This window comes from Tympanuchus pallidicinctus, unplaced genomic scaffold (genome assembly GCF_026119805.1).
Source record: "Tympanuchus pallidicinctus isolate F22 unplaced genomic scaffold, pur_lepc_1.0 scaffold3, whole genome shotgun sequence".
NCBI lineage: Eukaryota > Metazoa > Chordata > Aves > Galliformes > Phasianidae > Tympanuchus > Tympanuchus pallidicinctus.
Genome location: NW_026294747.1, coordinates 36423230 through 36443914, shown reverse-complemented (window position 1 = coordinate 36443914; position 20685 = coordinate 36423230). Strand labels below are relative to the sequence as shown.

General features: G+C 34.5%; 1 protein-coding gene across 6 annotated transcripts in view; it reads right to left on the bottom strand.

Moving 5' to 3' along the window:
- Positions 1-2460: 2460 nt before the first annotated feature.
- Positions 2461-20685, bottom strand: part of TTC6 (tetratricopeptide repeat domain 6) — a 54224-nt gene continuing 35999 nt past the window's right edge. For all 6 annotated transcript variants that reach the window (XM_052694629.1, XM_052694631.1, XM_052694632.1 and 3 more), the window contains 14 exons: positions 20230-20312; positions 19691-19767; positions 18732-18892; positions 17479-17613; positions 16097-16246; positions 15740-15880; positions 14501-14614; positions 13970-14089; positions 11322-11395; positions 9779-9989; positions 7987-8139; positions 7620-7790; positions 5531-5756; positions 2461-3431 (listed from right to left, as the gene is read on the bottom strand). In XM_052694629.1, coding sequence (XP_052550589.1) covers positions 3295-3431; positions 5531-5756; positions 7620-7790; positions 7987-8139; positions 9779-9989; positions 11322-11395; positions 13970-14089; positions 14501-14614; positions 15740-15880; positions 16097-16246; positions 17479-17613; positions 18732-18892; positions 19691-19767; positions 20230-20312 — 1953 coding nt within the window. In that variant the 3' untranslated portion in view covers positions 2461-3294. The remainder of the gene's footprint in view (positions 3432-5530; positions 5757-7619; positions 7791-7986; positions 8140-9778; positions 9990-11321; positions 11396-13969; positions 14090-14500; positions 14615-15739; positions 15881-16096; positions 16247-17478; positions 17614-18731; positions 18893-19690; positions 19768-20229; positions 20313-20685) is intronic.

The window sequence follows — 20685 nt, the reverse complement described above, 5'->3', positions numbered from 1 at the left end:
CTCGGGCTGCCGCCCATGGCCCCATCCAGCCTGGCCTTCAGCATCTCCAGGGATGGGGCATCCACAGCTTCCGGGCACCTGTGCCAGGGCCTCAGCACTCTAAGTGAAAAATTTTCTCTTAACATCTAATCTTAAGACATTTTCCCTTCTGCTATCACTGTTAGACTGTGTAAAAACACCACAATTTCACTGATACTACAGCAAGACTAGTTTAGCAAAGTAGAGCTCTGTTGGATCACAGGTAGTGCACAGTCCTTAACAGTAAAGCATAACACATACAAATGCAATAGAAAAGCAATAGAGATGTTCCATTCCTTATGTATTTTGCCCTTCATTACATAAATCTGATCTAGCAGTGCACATCTCTGTTCATGGCAGGGAGTTGGAAAAGATTACTTTTATGTGTCCCTTCCAAGTAAGGATTCTACGGTTAAATGGATTTGTTTGGGGTAAAATAAGAAATACAGAAAAAAATTAAGCTCCACTGAAAATATTGTAAACACAGGAAGAACTACTACCACTATATAACAACAGACAAGAGCTTCTCTTAAAATGAGTTTGGAAAGCAAGTTTGCTTTGGTAGTACCAAGTATTAAAATTCACTGGATCTATTACTAGCAGTGGAAGAAATCTCAGACTTTAGTAACCATCCCACTTTGAATTGGGCAAAGTCTAGGCTGCAGCAATACTAGTGCCTTCCAACATAGAAGTTCAAGTGTTACTGTACAGCCTGCAAAATACAATTGTAATTTAGTGGAAAGAAGACTGGAATCACTATTATCCTTGTTAGCAACTTTATTTTAAAAAACAAGGAAGTACTATTACACAAAACACTTCCACTGACTTTCAGAAATTTTTAGAAAGTATTTATATTCTAAAGAAAACTTAGAACTATTTGAAGAAAAGAGACAGTAATTTATTTTTCAAAGAAATCATGCTGTTTGTTGTTGTTTTTTTTAATCATGCAACCTGAACCCTTCTTGTTATATTGTGCAAATATATTCTTCATCCACAGCATCTTTCACAAGCATCTAGCATGCTCCCTAAGATGTGAATGAGTGTGATGCTAAATTATGAAATCAGAAATACACTGGGTCATCACTGAGCATGAAAAACTCTGAAGAAAAAAAAAAAAAACCCAAACCTCCATGGAGCCAGAGAATTACACAGTTTTTCACTTTTTAAGAATTGGAAATAACATCCAGAATATAAAATTAGAACAAGCAGAAGGGAAAACAATAACCCGTGTCATTTAAGTTATTCTCTCAATAGTGAGTCATAACGGATTGTCCTTAGTTTCATGTTTTAAATGTGAAGATAAAAATCTTATAAATGCCCATTTGTGTTTGACATTCAAAAGGAGTTAAGCTAAAGAAAATCAGCACTGAATACCTCAAGAAAAGGATCTAAGGGAAAAGTTTGACCTCTTCATTCTGATTTAACTTTGATGATGTTCTATACACGATGAGGGCATTGCTATCTCACAACCCATCAGCAGGTAATTCATAACGAGATCAAAGAAAGGAAAATGCCATAGAATCATGCATAATTTAACGATTTCATCAATAAACAATTCTTCAGATAATAAAGAGAACTGAGAGAAATGTGGAGAAAGAGAAAGGGAAAAAAGACCCCATTTTTGCATCACATTGAAACTAGTTTGCAAGAAAAGTTTGGAATTGAGCACATACAGGAAATCAGGTAAATAGTTTCCTAGTTTGCATTAACAACCATGATAATCATGCACTTAAGTATAGATGCATGTAAATGTATACACTGTAAATTATACTTAATCTACTTGTGTAGGTTGCAATACTTCATGTTACAATACCAAACATAAATATTAATGTATCATCATAGAACATCTATACCTGTTTTAATTTAGCTCGTAAATGTCTGTTCTTAAAGAAAGACTAATCATAAATATAGAAAAATTAAGTATAGAATACATGGGGATTCTTTTTTTCTTAACTTGTATGCATTTCGCTTCATCTATTCCAGTCAACCATAACGTAACAGATCTTACAAAGTACAAAGTCTCATCACTGTAGGTGTTAAGCACCAAAATAAGAGGGCAATCAAGGAGAGCAGGGATAGAGTCAAATGCTTCTCTGAATTAAGGCATTAGTTGTGATACTCAATTTCCAGTACTTTTTTTTTTTTCAGCCTAAAATCATAAGTATGACAAGCATAGAAATGTTCATAATGTAATATGATATTACAAATGCAAAATTTAGCTGCCAGAACAAAGCTAAACTTCTTGTCTGTTATATTGGCTACACAATTGCCACATAGGTATGAAGAATAGGGACTACACAAAAAGAGTGTAAAGCATTGCGTTAAGTACTCAGAAAATAAAATGTGATTTTTTTAATGACAAAAATCAGTGACATTTTTTACTTTCATCTCAACAATGCAACTTAACAAAAATCACTTTTGGAGTGCAAAAAAAAAAAATAAAAAAAAATAAAAAAAAATTCTTCACTTTTCTAAGGCAAAGACAACAATTTAGCTCCATCCTTCTCTATAGTATGCCAAAACTAGGGGGTTTAATTTAGCATGTGAGCAGAGCCTGACATTTTTTTAATGTTGATCACATTGATTCATACTTATATCTCCATATCTATTGATTCTTATAAATTTAGAACAAAACCTATGGTCTATTACTCAGGCTTTTTATGTGGCTCTTCAAAGCTGATACACTGTAATACATTTACACAGAAGAAAGTGATCTCAACTTTGCTTTCAGGATGAATTACACCTTCCTCTCAAATTCAACTTCTTGGAGTAGTTCTCATGCACCACAACAGCATATGTTACACATTGTCTACTGCCAGTGGTAGGGGACAGGGAATATTATGAAGAGGTGTAGAAGTACAATGAAGTAAAAAGTGAGACCTAGTTAGCAGTTACCAGCATTTGATAGCCATCAACCTTAAAACCATTACTTCTTAGATGGTCCAGGCAACATACAACTGCCATCACTGTAAGCATTTATACTGGTTGGTAGCATATCTCTCTCATCCTTCTGTCACCAGAACTTCAAGCTTTTTGTTTGTAATTACTACTACTTTCATTTACCAAAAAAATGTTTTTTCAACCATTAAGAAATAAAGAACGATTTATAACATGTAACAATTAAAATATGGCAGTCTGTTCTCATAACTCTGGCTGAAACAAAGTAATTATAGTAGTTAGGAAAATACAATGTGTATAAAATATATTAAAATATTTCTTGCACACTGGACTTTTTAATTAAAGTGTGAGAAATGCGTAAATAGAACCAATGTCTTTTCACATGTAGTCAGTCTGTTCTTGTATGCTGATTGCTTGCTTGTAGTCTTCTATAGCTTCTCTACTGAAACCCAATTTAGCACGAATATCAGCTCTAAGTCTGTACATCATGGCATCATTAGGCTGAATTGACAATGCTGTAAAAATCAGAAATAGAATGTTAGGTAAAGAGAATCACAGAATTGCAGGGGTCAGAAGGGACCTCAGAGATCACCAAGCCAACCCCCCTTGCTAATGCAGGCAAAGAAGCATTGTCAAAAAGTTTGTGTTCTGATTCTTCTCCAAGCATGTTTTCATAAGAGAAAACATTACCTGTGCTGATGTTCCATGAAAAGGTAGGCAACTTTGTCACAACACTTATTTCTTAGATTTTGTTTTCTTTTTGATGCAATTTACACATCTCACCTTCAACACTGCCCTAACAGCAGAAACTATGCTGTCCTATGTAAAATGAGCAAAATCTTAAAGAGAAAACACTCTGACCATCCACATTTTACAACATGGCAAGCAACCCAATATCCTACTCAGTTTCTCTTTTATATAAGAAATACTTGGGAAATTGATGGGAAGTTTCATCTGCTGTTTTAAATTCTGCTTTAAAGAGAAAATTAGTAGTCTAGTCAATTTTCACTATTAAAACACCATGGAATAGTCATTAAAGCCAAGATGTAATTATTATTAGTCACAAAAACCAAGATAATTTTGATAAATCTTACTGTAAAAATAGCTAATTTTTCAAAAAGAAAATCTACAACTTGGAGTTATTCTTTACAGAAAGTTCACTGTTTGTGCAAACAAATGTTGTCAAATTAAAGTCTACTACTAAATTTTGTTCCATAAAATACAAACTAAATACAGATTTAGTTTCCAGGAAGAAGTGGCCTGTGTGTCCAGAGTTGCTGGATCTCTGGTTAGTACCAAGGATAGCAGTAGCAAAGAAGTAATATGGTTCAGCTATTCTGAACCTAAACAAAATGTTTCTATTTCACAAAGATCAAGATAAAATCATAGAATTATTTGAGTTGGAAGGGACCTTTAAGATTTAGTTACAACCCCTTTGGTATAAGCAGGGACAGCTTCCTCTAGACAAGTTACTCAAAGCCCCATCCAGCCTGGTCTTAATTCTTCCAAGGAGGCAGCATCCACAACCTCACTCAGTAATCTGTTCCAGTGTCTCACCACCCTCACAATAAACAATTTCTTCCTAATATCTAGTCTGAATCTACCCTCTTTCAGTTTAAAACTATTTCTCCTTGTCCTGTCACTACTTGACCTTATAAGTCCCTCCCCAGCCTTCCTGTAGGCCCCATTCAGGTACTGGAAGGCTGCCATAAGGTCCCCTCGGAGTCTTCTCTTCTCCAGTCTGAAGTTCTCTCAGTTTTTGTCCTCAAAGGGGAGATGCTCCAGCCCTCTGATCGTTTTCATGGCTTTCTTCTGGATCTGCTCCAACATCTCCATGTCCTACTTCTGTTGGGGTCCCAGAATTGGACCGAGGTGGCATCTCACAGGAGCAGAGTAGAGGGGCAGAATCACCTCCCTCAACCTGCTGGTCATGCTTCTCTTGATGCAACCCAGGATACAGTTGGCCTTTGGGGCTGCAAGCACACATTGCCGTTTCACACTGAATCTTTCATCAACCAGCACGCCCCAGAAATTCTTCTCAGGGCTGCACTCGAGCCCTTCTCCACCTAACCTGTATCTGTGCTTGAAATTGCCCCAACCCATTTGCCGGACCTTGATAAAAACTTGATTCAGCTCCTCTTCTCTACAAACCATGCTATTCTCCCACAAAATCTTATCGAAGATTAATACCATTTTAAAACTTGTTCTAGCATAAGCACACACTAAATTTCTTCCTAATACATGAAATAAGCTACATGAAACCCTGGTTCATGTCACCTAGAATCCTCATCACATACAAAAATTTTGGTACGTATTTTCCTGCACTTATTTCAGCAATTTTGTTTAGAACATGGTTCCGAACACGTTCAGCTGCTATGACAATATGAAGGTTTTTTTCTTTCTAATCCACATAATTCTTTATTTGTTCTTTATAAGATTGGAACAAAGTCTGAAATTAATCAGTCTTCCTCTTTCTAGTCACATCACAATATCAGATCAAATTAGTTAGAAAGCATTAGCAAAAATACATACACAGTTGCTGAGTTATGAAATAAAACCAAGTTGCTTACCATAATTTCCAGTATGCTACTATACAGTAGGTAAAAAAGATTACCTGTTGAAATGTCTTTCTCAGCTAGCTCATACTGCTTTAATGCATTATAGAAGTTTGCCCTGTTAAAATACACCGCTGCAGAGCATGGACAGAGGCAGACTGCCTTCTCAAAGTCTTCTTTTGCCTCTTCAAAATTTCTTAATATTGTATTTGTAACAGCACGATTCATGATAGCAGATTCATTTCTTGGTTCAAGATTTAGTACCTCTGAATAATAGCAATAAGCCTATAAAAAACATGAATTGGAGATAAAATAGACTGAATAAACATTCCTCAAATTTTAACATTCTGTTTAGCATTATTTGCACATAGAAAAGAGGCACACACAGCATCCACATGGCCAGAACAGCTGGCCCTACCTGATGAAAGTGATATTTCACACCACGGTTGATGGTTGGACTGGATGCTTTTAGTGGTCTTTTCCAACCTTAATGATTCTATACAGCACTGAGCTCATCAAAATCTGGGAGAAAGAACTATGGAGGAGATAAATTTAATCTGATGGTGCCTGTCTTGTCAAGTAACCATAATGTACAATGAAGCCCTGTTTTCCTGAAAACGATTAAATACATGCACGCTAATGGGTAGTAGTGAATGAACTCCTTGTTTTGCTTTGCTTGTACACACAGCCTTTGGTTTATATATTTCAAACTGTCATACGGTTTACGTATTACAAACTGTCTTTATCTCAACTCACGAATTTTTTACTTTAACCCTTTCTCTTCCACATCACACTGGTAGGGACAGAGTGAATGGCTACATGGAGCTTAGCTGCCTACCAGAGTTAACCACATCATCCAATACAGGGTCAGTAGTCACCTAGACAGACTTCTGAAAAAGGAACAGCTGGCTTCACTGAATTGTAAGTATCGCACAGAATAAATGAACCACACACTAGGGACAGTTTGGATTAACATACAAAGCAATTAATAGTCCAACTCCTTGTTTCTCCATAAAGAAACAGCTTCTGGGAGACAGAGTAAGGAATCACAGAACTATAGGAAAGATTAAACACAACCCTTCCAAGACAAGTCTTGGTGAATGATTCCAGACTCAGATAAAAAGAGAGTACAAGATCACAGGAGAAGCCACACGCAGGACACTGGCCTTGTAGGAATTTATGATCCATGTTTGACTAATTCTATTGACTGAGCAACAGGAGTCTAATTCAGAGAAACAAACAGGAACAGTAAATTGCTTTCTGACATCATTGATTTCTTGTGCTGTATGAAGTACAATCTCAACTTCAAACCATATGCCAAGTCTGTACTATACATGATGAATTTCTCAACATATGAATTACAGGCTGAAGTGTTTACAGATGCAGTTCTAGTATGGGATTAATTCAAGTTGATCAGAAGTGTTGAAGCATCTTTACTGGTTCCTACATTGCATTCCTACAACTGCTGGACTATAATGTTCTGGTCAAAAGCCTGATTTTACCCATTAAATGTGATAAGCAGCAAGACAGAAAGCCAAATGGAAAAAAAAAAAATAAAATCTGTAAGGGCCCTCGTCACAGAGAGAAAAACAAATGGTTCTTGCCTTCAAGTTTTGAATACTCCCAGGAGGAATTTGAATATTTTCTCTGTATTTGGAAGATGCATACTGTATTTTAGCAGAATTAGGTTATTTAAAGTCCTTAAGTTACTGTACTAACAGATGTAAGATCTGACTTCTTGATTGAAGCTCATCAGCAGAAGATTCTCTTAATTTTCTTCGTGATGGCATTATGGTGAATCTGGGCAAGTTATTTAACACACAGCAATTAGGCTTGAGGGAGCTTACTTAACATCAGTGAGATTTTGGTACCGTGCTCCATTACGAATTTCTGTGATGAGTATCTTAACTGTCATGAATCTCAATTCATATCAATGCTGCAATAAATAGTAGTAGAGCAATTACTTATTACTAATTACTACACTGAAATTAATGTCCTGATAGAGGATCACAAAAAAAAACAATGTAAAAAAGTGTCAAGTTAAGCATATTAGAAGACATTAATAAATATTGTAGGTACGAAGATAAGTCAAATAAAAAAGTTCTCTGAAGACAGCATAAAGACAGTATAAATTTTCTGAAGACTTACCTGTGAAAACTGATGATTATGGAAGTAGATATTTGCTGCACAGAAATAAGATAATGCATAGGTGGGGTCAACAGAAATTGCCTGTTGATAGTCCTTCATGGCACAGGACAAATGCCCCATTAACTGATTGATGATACCCCGATTTGTTAGCAGAGGAGCAGTAGTAGTGAGCTAGAAGGAGATAGCAGAGACACCCTTATTTAGGGAAAATTTACACTTACGTAGTAACTGTCATTTTTCAAAAATGCATTTATTTGAAGTAGAAGAACACTTTCTAATCCAAATCATCAATTGTTCAATGTACAGTATTGGCTGACCTCATAGAAATAGCTTAATCTTAGTAAAACCACTTTAATCTAATAGCTACCTTTAATGCAGCATTTATGTCTTGAAGCGCAGAAAAAACTTCACCCATCTGAAGAGACACTGAAGCTCGTCCTTCATATGCAGCATTGCATTTTGAATCAATAGCAATGACAATTGTTAACTGGTTCCAAGCACTCTGGAGCTTTCCAATGGCCTAAAATGAATTGCAATATGCCCACAATAAGAAATCTACAAAGTATCAAAAACCCTACTAATGGTCCAACTTAACAAAACTACAGTAGAATATGGAAGCATGCTTATATTTACTAAATTGTAAAATAAATAAATAAATAAATAAATTACAAGGCTTTGTTAATTGTGCAATAATCATTGACTTTATAACTATGCTATATATCAACCATACATGTTTTTTTTTTTTCTTAAATCATAGATTAACCAAATAGTTGAGGCTATTCCTAACTCCTTGCTGAAAACAGGATCATCTAGAGCAGGTCACTCAGCATCATGCCCAGCTGTGTTTTAAACAACTTCAAGGATGGAGATTTCACAGCCTGTGTGTAATTACTCTCAGCTTTAGCTCATCCTCACAGTAAAAATAATAATGATAATCTGACTTTTCAGTTGAATTTACTCTATTTTAGTTACTGGCCTTTTATTCCTGTCCTATAGCTAGACACCATTAAGAAAACCTGGCTCCTCTTTCCTCTGTGCTCCTCCATTATGTATTTTTATACATTGATAAAATACCCTCCTTATACTTCCAGATTTCCCTTTCCCTGTGGCAATAATACAGACTAATTGTAAAGGTGGAAAGCTAAATATCTAGCTCCCCACATCAAAATACTCACACACATGTATGTTTCAGTCCTAAGGTATGATCAGGCTGAAGAAAAGGCATTTAATGAGATTTAGGCCTCTTGAAATTAAGCACCTGCCATTACGTGAATTTTCTGGATTTCCTCCTGCCTCTGAGAGATCTAATTTCTAACTATGTGGCCCCTCCAAGTTTTTTCTCACACTATTTCACAGACCACTGTGAAAGCAGTGTACTAATACTGTACTAGTAAATCTGTAAGGTAAAGGAAATTTTTGACACTTGCGCCAAACAATCTGACCCAAGCCATTGACATTAGTCCCTCAGCTACATTGGTAAAAATAACTCCCAGCAAGATTCATGACAATTCAAGACATTTCAGATAAGTGGATATAATAAATCAGAGTACGTAAATCATAGGAATTAGACACAGAAGAAGGAAAACTGTCAAGTCATATTTTATATCCCTCTGCTAACATAGAATTACATTGTCTATGTAGTTAAGTATTTTTCAGTGATCACAAGCTCTTTTCCAAGGGATATTGTTAGATTTGCTAACATTATTACAGATAATTGGAACAGATAAGATTGTTTTACACCGATTTCCTTTTTTTGCCACTTAAATCTGTAAACAGCTCATACACACAAAATATACAAGTTCTTAATGTTCATTTACTAGATAATCAAATATGCAAGTCAAACATAAGGTTACTTGCTATTTCATTAAGAACAGATATACAAGATGACTGGGTACAAGTGTGGTCTATCCACTGATTTAGAAAGAAAACACACTACAATCTGTCTTAAGTACACAGATTGTTCTATATTTTGCATTTTGCATGGAAAGGATTGCCAGTCTGGTTCCTGGCAACCCTGCCCACGGCAGGGGGTTTGAACTACATGATTTTTAAGGTCCCCTTCAACATGAGCCATTCTATGATTCTATAGAAATACACACATAATATTAATTTTTATGTTAGATTATACATCATATTTACAATGAATTTTGATGTGTTACCTGCAAGTTGTACCCCAAGCAAATTCTGGCTTTCATACACATTGGATTCAGGTGAATTGCTTTCAAGAAATCTTTCTGTGCCTGTTCAAGATTAGCCTCATGTCCTTTTTTCATATATGAATTTCCTCGTCCAATATAGGCTTCCACAGAAATGGGTTCTAGTCTGAGAACCTGATTAAATGATCTCACAGCGTCTTCAAACTCATTAAGTCTAAAAAAAAATTAATATTAACTGTTTAATGCTTACAAAATTTATAAACAAGACTGACGTAATGCCTTCAAGAAGTAGTTCAGCTCTGACTGAGAATACTCTATTTCTTAACTTTGCTTTCTACATGTGCATCTTGATGGTTATTATAAACAGAAGACAGTCAAACATCGGTTTAAATTCCTTGACCTGAAGAAGAAAGCAGCAAAACTCATTCAACTTCTGCTGGGCAAAGATTTCAACTTTTCATCGTTTGTCCTGAGCAGAGTCTAGTAGAGACTTCATCTGAGTCATTCACACTATCCAAATCTCATGACCAAACATACTTTTGGCATTCTGCTCAGGCAGAGGTTTTCAGTCATAAATCATCTACATCTAAGATTATCTGACTTCCCTCATATCGATTCTTAAAATTATCCACACTATGTTAAAAACAGCAGGGCAAAAAAGAGCCAATATTCAGCCAATTCTAGTTTTAGGAGTAGGCCAAATGTGGAATTCCATCCTTAAACAATATTTTATATATCTGGAGAGTATTCCAAGTAGAAACAGAATTCCAGAAATACCTGACATATCAATGAGTGCTAGTAGGTGCCTTTACATACAAAGCAAAAATTTCAACATGTCAAAATAAATAAGCATTTCACTGAGAAAAAATTGAAAGATGTTCTTTGATTATAAGCTACCTGTTTTGAATCTACCTGAAGAACAGCCTGACAAAAAAGGAAAGATTATAGACAAAGATAACAAAGAAACAAAAGGATAAAGACTAAATGTTGTAGATTTTCTTCCAAGTAGAACAACTGTTGCAAAAACAAGCTTTTAAAAGTTTATAATAGATGAGTTGCCAGTGAATCTTTTTATAGCTATATATATACTTATATATATATATATATATATATATAAACACAAACTATTTTTTAGAAGCAGGACTCAGCATTGTGTTAATTCAGAATCATTCAGACACTGAAAGATGGAGCCAGCAGTGCTTTAACTACAAGCACAGTAACACAAGAAGTTTTAATGCTACAAACCTGAACATGTCCACTTCCAGACTACCTCAGAAGAAATAAGGTTATACAGAGATAGATGACACAGTAACCTTAGGGGAAAAAAAAAAAAAAATTGACTAATAGGTAGAGAATCATTAAAATTCCCTTTTTACCCTAGGTGATATTTGTGTGAAATGGGTATGACTGACTCCTTGTGTCACTACAATAAGCAGTCCTCTCTACCACTTTTCCTTCTCTCCGTTGTCAGTGCCCTCAATATGAAAAAAGTAAATTTTAGGAATTATTTCATTTTTCTACTCTGCACCAAAGTTACATATCTTACCGATAATGGCAGGTTCCAATAACTTGAAAGATCTGGCTATCACCTGGACTAAGCAGCACTGCTTCTTTCAAGTCCTGAAATAAACAGATCCAAAATGAGAATTTACATTGTTTCACTCACAGTTCTACACCTCCACAGGAAAAGGGAGATAACTTCTGATGTTGGTGCATATCAGAAGTACTGCATAACTTAATTGTTTTTCATATTTTATGGCCCGTGCTCTGATAGAATGAAACCTCTGACGTTATGATATCACAGTATTTCTCACAAAGCTGGAAGTATTACCTCCAGGGGGAGGGAAAAAAGCTTCCCAGAGGGACATTGTTTTTAATAAAAATGATAGCTATTCTTAAAGACAAATATTGAAAGTATGTTTTGCTACATGCAATTTCAACAGAACTATTTTAGTAAGAAAATTATTTAATTACCACTTTTTCAAGTTACAGTAAACCAAATTCATATTTGTATTAGAACTCTACTCACAATGTTCTAGGGAAGGACATCCTATAAATTATTATAAATCACTGTTCCAGGGCTTTTAACTTTCCCTTTTTACTAACACTCAAAGCATTATCAAAATGCCTGTGGCTTTCATACTCATAGAATCATTAACACTGGAAAAGCCCTCTAAAATCTAGTATTGTCATCCCCCTACCACCCACATAGCCCACTAAGCCAGTTTCCAATTGTAGTTTCCTTAGTGCTCACCGCTTAGTGAGTTCAATTGCACAATTGAACGATAATGTACTCAATTGTAAAAACCATAAAAGTGATTTAAAAATCAAATGCAATCATTTCAGTTAGGATGAAAGGAAGCACTTCAGGACTTTTTAACAGGAAAGAAATCAGTAGGCAGTAGGAGTGGTTTAGCTGATGTATCCACTGAATTACAAGTCAGAAAGCATTTTCTACTTGTGCAAATTTAAAAGTGTGGAAGAAGATTTCAGTACTATTAGATTTACGAAAGTGACAAAATACTTTGATATATGTATGTATGTATGTCAGTTAAAACATTTCTTTCACTAAGCATGAAATGCCATCATAAAATTATATCACAAAAACTCTAAAAAAAAAAAAAAAAAAAAAAACCACTATTGAGCAGCAATGTTCCAACCTACCAAGCCCTGTCAGTGAATTCCCGAAGCTAATGTGATTCTCTTCATGTGTACAGTTTGAACTATGCACTCTGCTGCATTCATGGAGCACAGCAAATGCTGGATCATTCCAAGGATTAGGTTTGGCTTACTTAAACCAGAAGTCCTACCCTTAAACATCACCACACACTCTTCATAGAATCATGTAGAAAAGACAGGCACCTCTATGCATCAATTCAGATCTTTCATAAACTGAACTACAAACTTTGTCTTTCTTCCAGTGTACACAATTCAGAAATACCTTCACTTTGAGTAGAGGTAAAATAATTACATCTTATTTCAGCAAGCACTATACATGTATACAGATATACCTTAATGAAGTAACAGAACTGATAGAGCTCTAGCACATTTATAATCACTGATTCTTTTCTTAAATTAGCTAATATAATTTTGTGCCTATTTTCAATTGCCTTTTTAAGATTTGTCTTCCTTATAATCAAGTAATTCTTTGCTCATCCTGCTAGTTCTGGTCCATTTCCTAATCTCCTTTTACTCTCAGCATCTTTCTGAACTGTATTGATCAATTTCATCCTGAAGCATGACACCAATTATGCAATGTTTCTACTTATTTCTAAATAAGGTCCAAGGTCTGCCAACTGTCAAGAGCTTTTAGCACACGCTTCCAGATATTTTTGAGTTAATGGAAAGGGATTAATATTCTTTCTTTAATATCTCTTTACAAATCAGAAATTAGTCATTACTCAATTTTTAGAATGCTTATATTGACATTGTTGCTATCATGTGACAAAGATAATGAAGTTTAAAGCTAACAGTCCACAGCAGTCAATGAATGCACCAACTACTGCTAAAAAAAATACATATACATATATTACTTCACATGCCCCAAAAAAAGTTTTAGAAAACTTGCAAACTAGAACTGAAAAATAAAAAACTTGTATTTGAAAAAGTAATTTTAAATACTTAGATTTTAAGCCTGCTGCTACAATACCAGGTGGAGTCCCACTGAATGAGTCATCTGCACTGTGTCAGACATTTCTTTCTTGAGATCTGATGCTCCCTGTCTTTCAGTAAAAGTCACTTACACACACAAACATAGACGAAGAGAAAACAAGCTCACACAGACAAATTCCTGCATTTACTTTGGATTCCACAATGAATCAGTACTTATTTAGACCTAAAATAAATGACAAAGTTGCATTTTGTTTATGTCTGCTTTTGGATTGTTTGTTTTTGTTTGTTTTTGTTTGTTTGTTTTACAGAAAGGACAAGTCAGTTGTCATTACATTAATTTCTTGCAATTCTTATGCTCAACTCCAGCTGTATAAAATTGTAAAATGGCTAGGACTGCCCTATATTTGCATATTCACTGCCTAGTTTGGTATTAGATGCTATGCAAATTAAATAAGGAAACCTTAACTATTTTAGAAATACTAAATCTGGCAAATTTATCTCTATGTAACCAAGGGCTCATAATTAAGAGAAACTCTAGATTTGCTCTACACAAAGAAGGATTCATTTGCTTATTTATTTTACCTCACAGGCATTAGCGTAATCACCAAGTTCCATGTAGAGTAGTCCACGATTGATGAACACTTTTAAAACTATTTCCTTATGCTCCTCATGCAGAAGAAAAATTCCGTAATCTTTCAAAGCCTGTGTAAAATGTTTTTTTTTTTTAAACAACTGTTTATTCAGAGAGATATATACATTGCCTTCCATAATTACATAGATATCCAAACCCAGAGTACAAAATTAAAGATAATATAGATATATTAAACAGACTTCATTAAAACTCATTTTGTTATTTCAATTTTTTACCAACACTCAAATTCATAGTGGCTTCTACTACTAAATTTTTTGTCTATATTCTTATTTTTAATATTATAAATGCATTATTCTTTATCTATTATTGAAATAAGGTATTTTTAGAACTATTTTCAAATAATTTTATTTTTACTGAAAAGACTAAGCACTACTTGCATTAACTGAATTTTTCTTTTAATTTTGTGAAGTAGGTATTAGCAACAGAGTGATCATGTGATGTTGTAAAATTGTGTATTGTACCTTTCTGAAATTCTTTATTTGATGATAACAGATTGCTCTGTTATAATATGCCAAAATGCAGGTATTGTCAAGGACAATAGTTTTTGAAAGATCCTCAATTGCAGCTTTAAATGTCTGGAAATGAAAAACACATCAAATACAAATTATAATTCACAGCATCATATATTCTTCCTGAAATAATAGCATTTTGTAGAATTTGATTTCATAGTTTTCCATTCTTATTTCTTCATCAGTACTGGAAGGTATCATTTCACCAGAAATGAGTTTATGTAAAGGGAATGCTTCTTCAGAAACTCTATATGGACAGTCAGGACATCCAAATCTTTTTTAGTGATTGCTTAGAAAATTTTCATATGTTGCAACACATAATCAACCTTTAATTTTTCTGGTTTATCTTTTAACCCAAAAAGTATATATCATGCCTATTATTAAGTGAGAATCTATGCCAAAGAACTTCAGAATAGAATATGCAGATAGATGCCCAGTAGCTTGCTCAATTCATCATTAAACTATACAGATCAGAGTGGCTTCAGGCAAGAAAGCAACATAATTATTAGGTTCCATTAGTAACACTGGTTTCCAAAGTTTTACCATTATTTTACTATTATGAAGTGATAAGTAAGATATGAGGGCTGCTCCAAAAGTAATGCCTCCTATCTGTTTCCATGAAAATTATAATAGCGTTGTAGTGTTCTCTGTAGCTATTTGATTAAAAAAAAAAATCTCATTTACAAAACACTTTTTTCCCCCCAGCATAATCACCACCATTAGCTGTGCATTTTTGCCAGCATTGTACAAGAGTTTGCATGCCACACTCACAGAAGTCTGCCTGCCTGGACATGGGTTGTCTTTCATACAAACATTGCCACTGCTGAAACATACCACCCACTGCCTCACTGTGCACACATCCACTCTTTGGTCTCATCAGCAAGAACTGATGAATGTCAACAAATGCAATTTTTTTTCCACATGGAAGTATTTAATTCCATGCCCTTGCTTCATACACACTTCCATGTCAGACATCATTGTGTCAGAGTGCCCCTCTGCTGCCACCTGTCACATAGCAATAACAAGTGATGGAATACTGGCAGAGGGTTCAACCTCTACTGCTATTCCACCAATAGCTACCTCTGATGTTGTGGGCCACCATAATAAAATAGGAAGGATTACTTTCAGCGTGGCCCTCATTCACTGAGCTCTAAGGGAGAAAGCAATAGTACAGCAACAAGAGATACCTACCTTATTTTGATACTTCAGTATTCCTCGGTAAAAATAAGCTTTTACACTGTTGGGATGAATTTTGATTGCTTCATTACAATTCATAATTGCCTTAGAATATCTGCCTTTACTTCCATAGTAAGCAGCACGACCCATATATGCCTATAGAATTAAAGACAGAATAATGCTAAAAGAAAAAAAGCTGCTTATTTAAGGCAAGGGTTAAATAAAAGAAATAAAAAAAGCTTTATAAAAATATCATCATTGTGCTTGCTGGTAGATTACAAGGCAACATACCCATAAATGCAGAACCAGTCATACTCTGAACCCATACTAACATGCCACAAGGAAACAAACCATCAGGAGTTTTTATATTACCTGGAAATGTGATGGACAAAGTTCAAGTGTATGATTGAAGTCTTGGATGCACTTTGTTTGTCCGAGTTGCATTCGACACAGCCCTCGTTGATAAAAAGCATCAGGGTAACTTGAATGTAGTCTGATAGCCATACTAAAAGCATCACAGGCCTAAAAAAAATTACATATCATCTGACTTAAACAGTTGGTTTGTACAGCTGAAACCACAGGCTGCCAAGTAACTGATTCATTTTTACAGGGAGATTATATTCCAAATGCATAAATAATTTATATACGTGTCCACTTTTTTATTGTTTTTGCCCACTGCAACTTAAAATGCCCTAATAGCACAATCACAACCACAGGGAGGTACAGTCTAACTCATTTTATCATCTTCAGTGAACCTTATAAAGCACATGGTCTTCTGTCTGTAAAACCTGAAATTGTGCAATTATTTATGACAGTGGTTGATGTGAAACTCCTTCATAATTCATCCAGGCATTTTTTTCCTTCCACACTGCTCATTACACAGTCATGGGCTTTTCCAGGATGTACAGCTATAATATTAGATGTGCAATGGCAGAGTTAACTTCATCAGTGGTCTGGATTATCTGGTGTGGTAACATATGACAACTTTGAAAGCTTTCTACCAAAAGAACGTCACTTTGACTTACCACAATTCAGATCAGAGGCAGACACAGAAAAACATTGTGCCCTGTGAAAATTTGATGTTTCAAATGATTCTAGTTACAGTCTTGAGCCTTTGGTAAATTAGCTACTGACACATATTTACTAAAATATCAACATAGAAAACATTTTCAAGAACCCGCCCTAAGCCTGCCACAGAGCTCACAGGTAGACTTTAATACTTTTAATGTTTTTTTCAAGAAGACTAATTGTTTTTTTTTCAATACCTCTAATGTGTGGTATTGATTTTATTGAAAAATGTTTATTATTACTATTTGTTTTGTTAAATATCATATGTAAGTTAAGTGCCAAATAGAACCATCTAGGGAGTGTTTTCAGCTACAGTAATACAAAAGACAATTTAAATACAAACTCCATAATTAATAGAATAATCTAGGATTTCCTTTGTCTAAGTTCAGCACTTATTAACAAAGCCACTAATTACTACATGAGTATTTATAAGATCTGTGAAAGTATTGATAAGAAAGAAATTAGTGCCACTTTTTAATGATATCAGAATATGAATTATTTTCATACATTAAAAATCAGAACGTTAACACTGAAAAATGATTCACAAACTCACAAGACAATCTAATGTACATCATAAGTTATAAAGAATTGTTAAGGCAGTTAAGGCTGTTGGAAATACTGAAGTTATCACTTCTGTCTATAGGCACTGGAGCCAAACAAGTCAAATATATATAACGAGTACCAACCTCTAATAAATTTATTTGTTCCATATAACACAAGCCCATGAGATAATACATTTCTGCAGCTTCAAATGTAGGAGGAAGGATTTTTTCTGAGGTCATCAGCAGATTTATAGCTTGTTTAAAACTTCCCACAGCATCCTACAATACAGGGAATTTTAAGAATTTTAAAGTACTTGAGTGAAATTTTTAAATGTTTTAGTCTTTGAAACATAAATGCAAAAATGACAAGTACAAAGATCCTTAATGCTGGAGCAGCATAGCCTGATGTCTGGTCATTTACTCATATTAGAAGAATTGTCTAATTCCTGTCCAGCAGTGAGGCCCCCCCCCGGGACTAATACTCTGAGGAATCAGGGTAGGACTCTAATACACATCTCTTAATCGTGACAGCTGAAAGTTGGATCAGATGGCACTAACAATTGCCATCTTCCACTTAGCATTCTTTCAAAGACAGTGGAAATAATATTGCTCCATTATGATTTGAGACTAACAGAACACAAAAGCTTAACAAAAAACAGTTGAATGTGTCAAGATATTTCAATTGATACAAGCACAGAGGAGTACAGTCTTCGTGTACAGTATACCTAACATTCATTTAAAGAAATGCACAAACAAAATCTAAAATGAAACAGAAGGACCATGCAGGTCAAATACACAACTCAATATATAGGTAGATTCAAGTCACTCTTGATCTACCTGTTGCTTGCTGCTTTTATTTAAGGAAACAAGACTCTGTATATTCTGCATAAATACATACTGTACAAAAAGAAATTGCATATCCATAATGCTGATTTCAACAATTCTGCAGGCTTCAAGCATTAGCTAACTAAATGAGCCAGAGAAGTGACAGCATTAGTTAAATCTTATGACATGTAAGTATTCAAGAAGTTGAAAAATACTTTCAATGTTATATATTCACTACATATACATTAATGAAATATTTGTACAGTAATTAGAAAAAGAACACTAGATATTATAGTTATTTCAGAAAAAAGAAAAATTGTTACATACAGTTATAGAATAAGGTCAGTTGTTTAACAAAAATATTAATAATTTATTTTAACAAAAATGTTTTAAAATTCAAATTGCCTAAATTATGCAGAATTGCTGTTATTGAAAAGTTTTACACAGGTCTTCTTAAATTTTAGCAGTAAGGTGCACCAAAGATTTATTTACATACTAAGATATCAAATATTGAAAGAATTAAGAAAAAACATTGTCTTTCTTGGCATAGGAGTATAACAAATCTTTCTAACCTCTATTTTCTCAGCTTTCATTTGCATTTTTCCTAAGAGGACAAACACTGAAGGCTCAGGTTGAGTTGTAGCAGCTTCACGTAAGCATTCGATGGCTTTACTGTGATTTTGACAAAATGACTGTATGAGTGCTTGCTGAACAGGCTGAAACTGAAAGGACACTGGAAGAAAACCATCACAGAAAATTATAATCTTTTACTTCAGCATGTGTTTTCCAGTATAAAATCTCTTTAAATTACATGCGAATTTCAGAATATTGTTAAAATAGTTTGTTTCAAAAGGACTAACAAAATTCCATATAAAAATCTCAGGCTGAACAATTATTAATAAGCAGCTCAACAGCTAAACATCCACAAACCCTCCTCTCCCCGTATCTAGGAAGTCTGTGCTATGTTGAAGTATCACCACACACTTGCATCATTTCTGTATTATTATACTCTGCACCCACAGTTTGTCCCTACCAGAGACAGATCATTCATCTTGAGTAGAATAGGTATTGATATGGATTTCTAAATAACTGTAAGGATGCACTGACACTGACACCTTATGCTCATCACATAAAAAGGAACTTCTATACTGCAACATTTTTACTGTTCAAATGCATTGCAGAGGCTTAATCCTGGAGCTATGTAGTATTCTTTAGGAAGGACCATAAAGAAGTACAGTACAGAATCCTTACTCAGTATTCCTTTTAAAGCAGAAGTCACCAAAATTGAAGGAAGAAAAAGCACCAAAAAACCCACCACACAAACTCAAAAAAGAACACCACCACAAGAACTCAAAAGAAAGAAATTCTGAAATCACAGGAGGTAATCAGGAAATAATGTACATATCAAGTTATCATATTTTAGCTGATTCATGATAACTAACCTATTAGAGCGCTTGAACTTTTTTTTTTTTATAAAAACCATAATTCCTTGATTAGAGATCACACAACAACACAAGCAAATTGACATTACCTTCATTCATTTTTGCAAGTTGATGAATACATAAACTTGCCAGCTCATATTTCCTCAACTCCAACAAATACTGTCCCCTGTAAGGAAATATTTGTTGGATGCAATTAGCAAAGTTCTTCCCAGGTATTTCTGTCAAAATGCAAATGCTGCTGCAATATATTTTCTTTTATAGAAAGAGAGAAAAAAAATGAGAAACAATGCATTTCAATAAAAGCATTTGAATTTTTTCCTTTTTATGACCATCAGAAGTATATATTCAATTTTATTTTTTTCCTCTAACATAAAAGCACCAAGAAACAATATGCTTACTTTGCAGATTGTAGGAATTACAGAATTACATTTCCTTTGAGATTATATTAACAGGATGACATTATACAGATAAAGTTCCTAAGGTTTGAAAATGCCATTAAAATACTTTTTTTTTTTTAACCTATTGAGAGCAGGGTTCAAGGCACACAAAGCATCTACCAAAACATTTTCAATGGGAAATGCTGTAAGGGTAAGGTACATTTAAAGACTTCCACTAAACACTTTCCTACCTTAGTATCTGCAGTTCTGACTTATCTGGGTAAAGATGAATTACTCGATTTATGTCTTTCACAGCATGTGATAAATTATGAATCTGTAATTTAAAACAAAAAACTCTACTATTTAGCTGGTATTATGAACACAACTTGGAGACAATTATTTCTGTAAATGTGGTCCTACAGGTCATAGTACCCACGTAATAATAACAACTCACGAGGGATATGCCTTCTAAAGTAAGGGCTCAACGCTTTTTAATTAAAAGGTCTGCCACCTACAGATTTCCATACTCTCCCACACAGCAGACTTGAACAGCAGACATTTTCTTTACTTTTCCAAAATCCAAATAAGATTCTGGACTACTTGGAAGAAGAGTAGATAATGAGATCCACATGAACATATTTCCTGATTGATTTTAAATGCAAATCATTACAGCAATGATTTGTCAAGGTTGTGTCTGTGGTCCCATT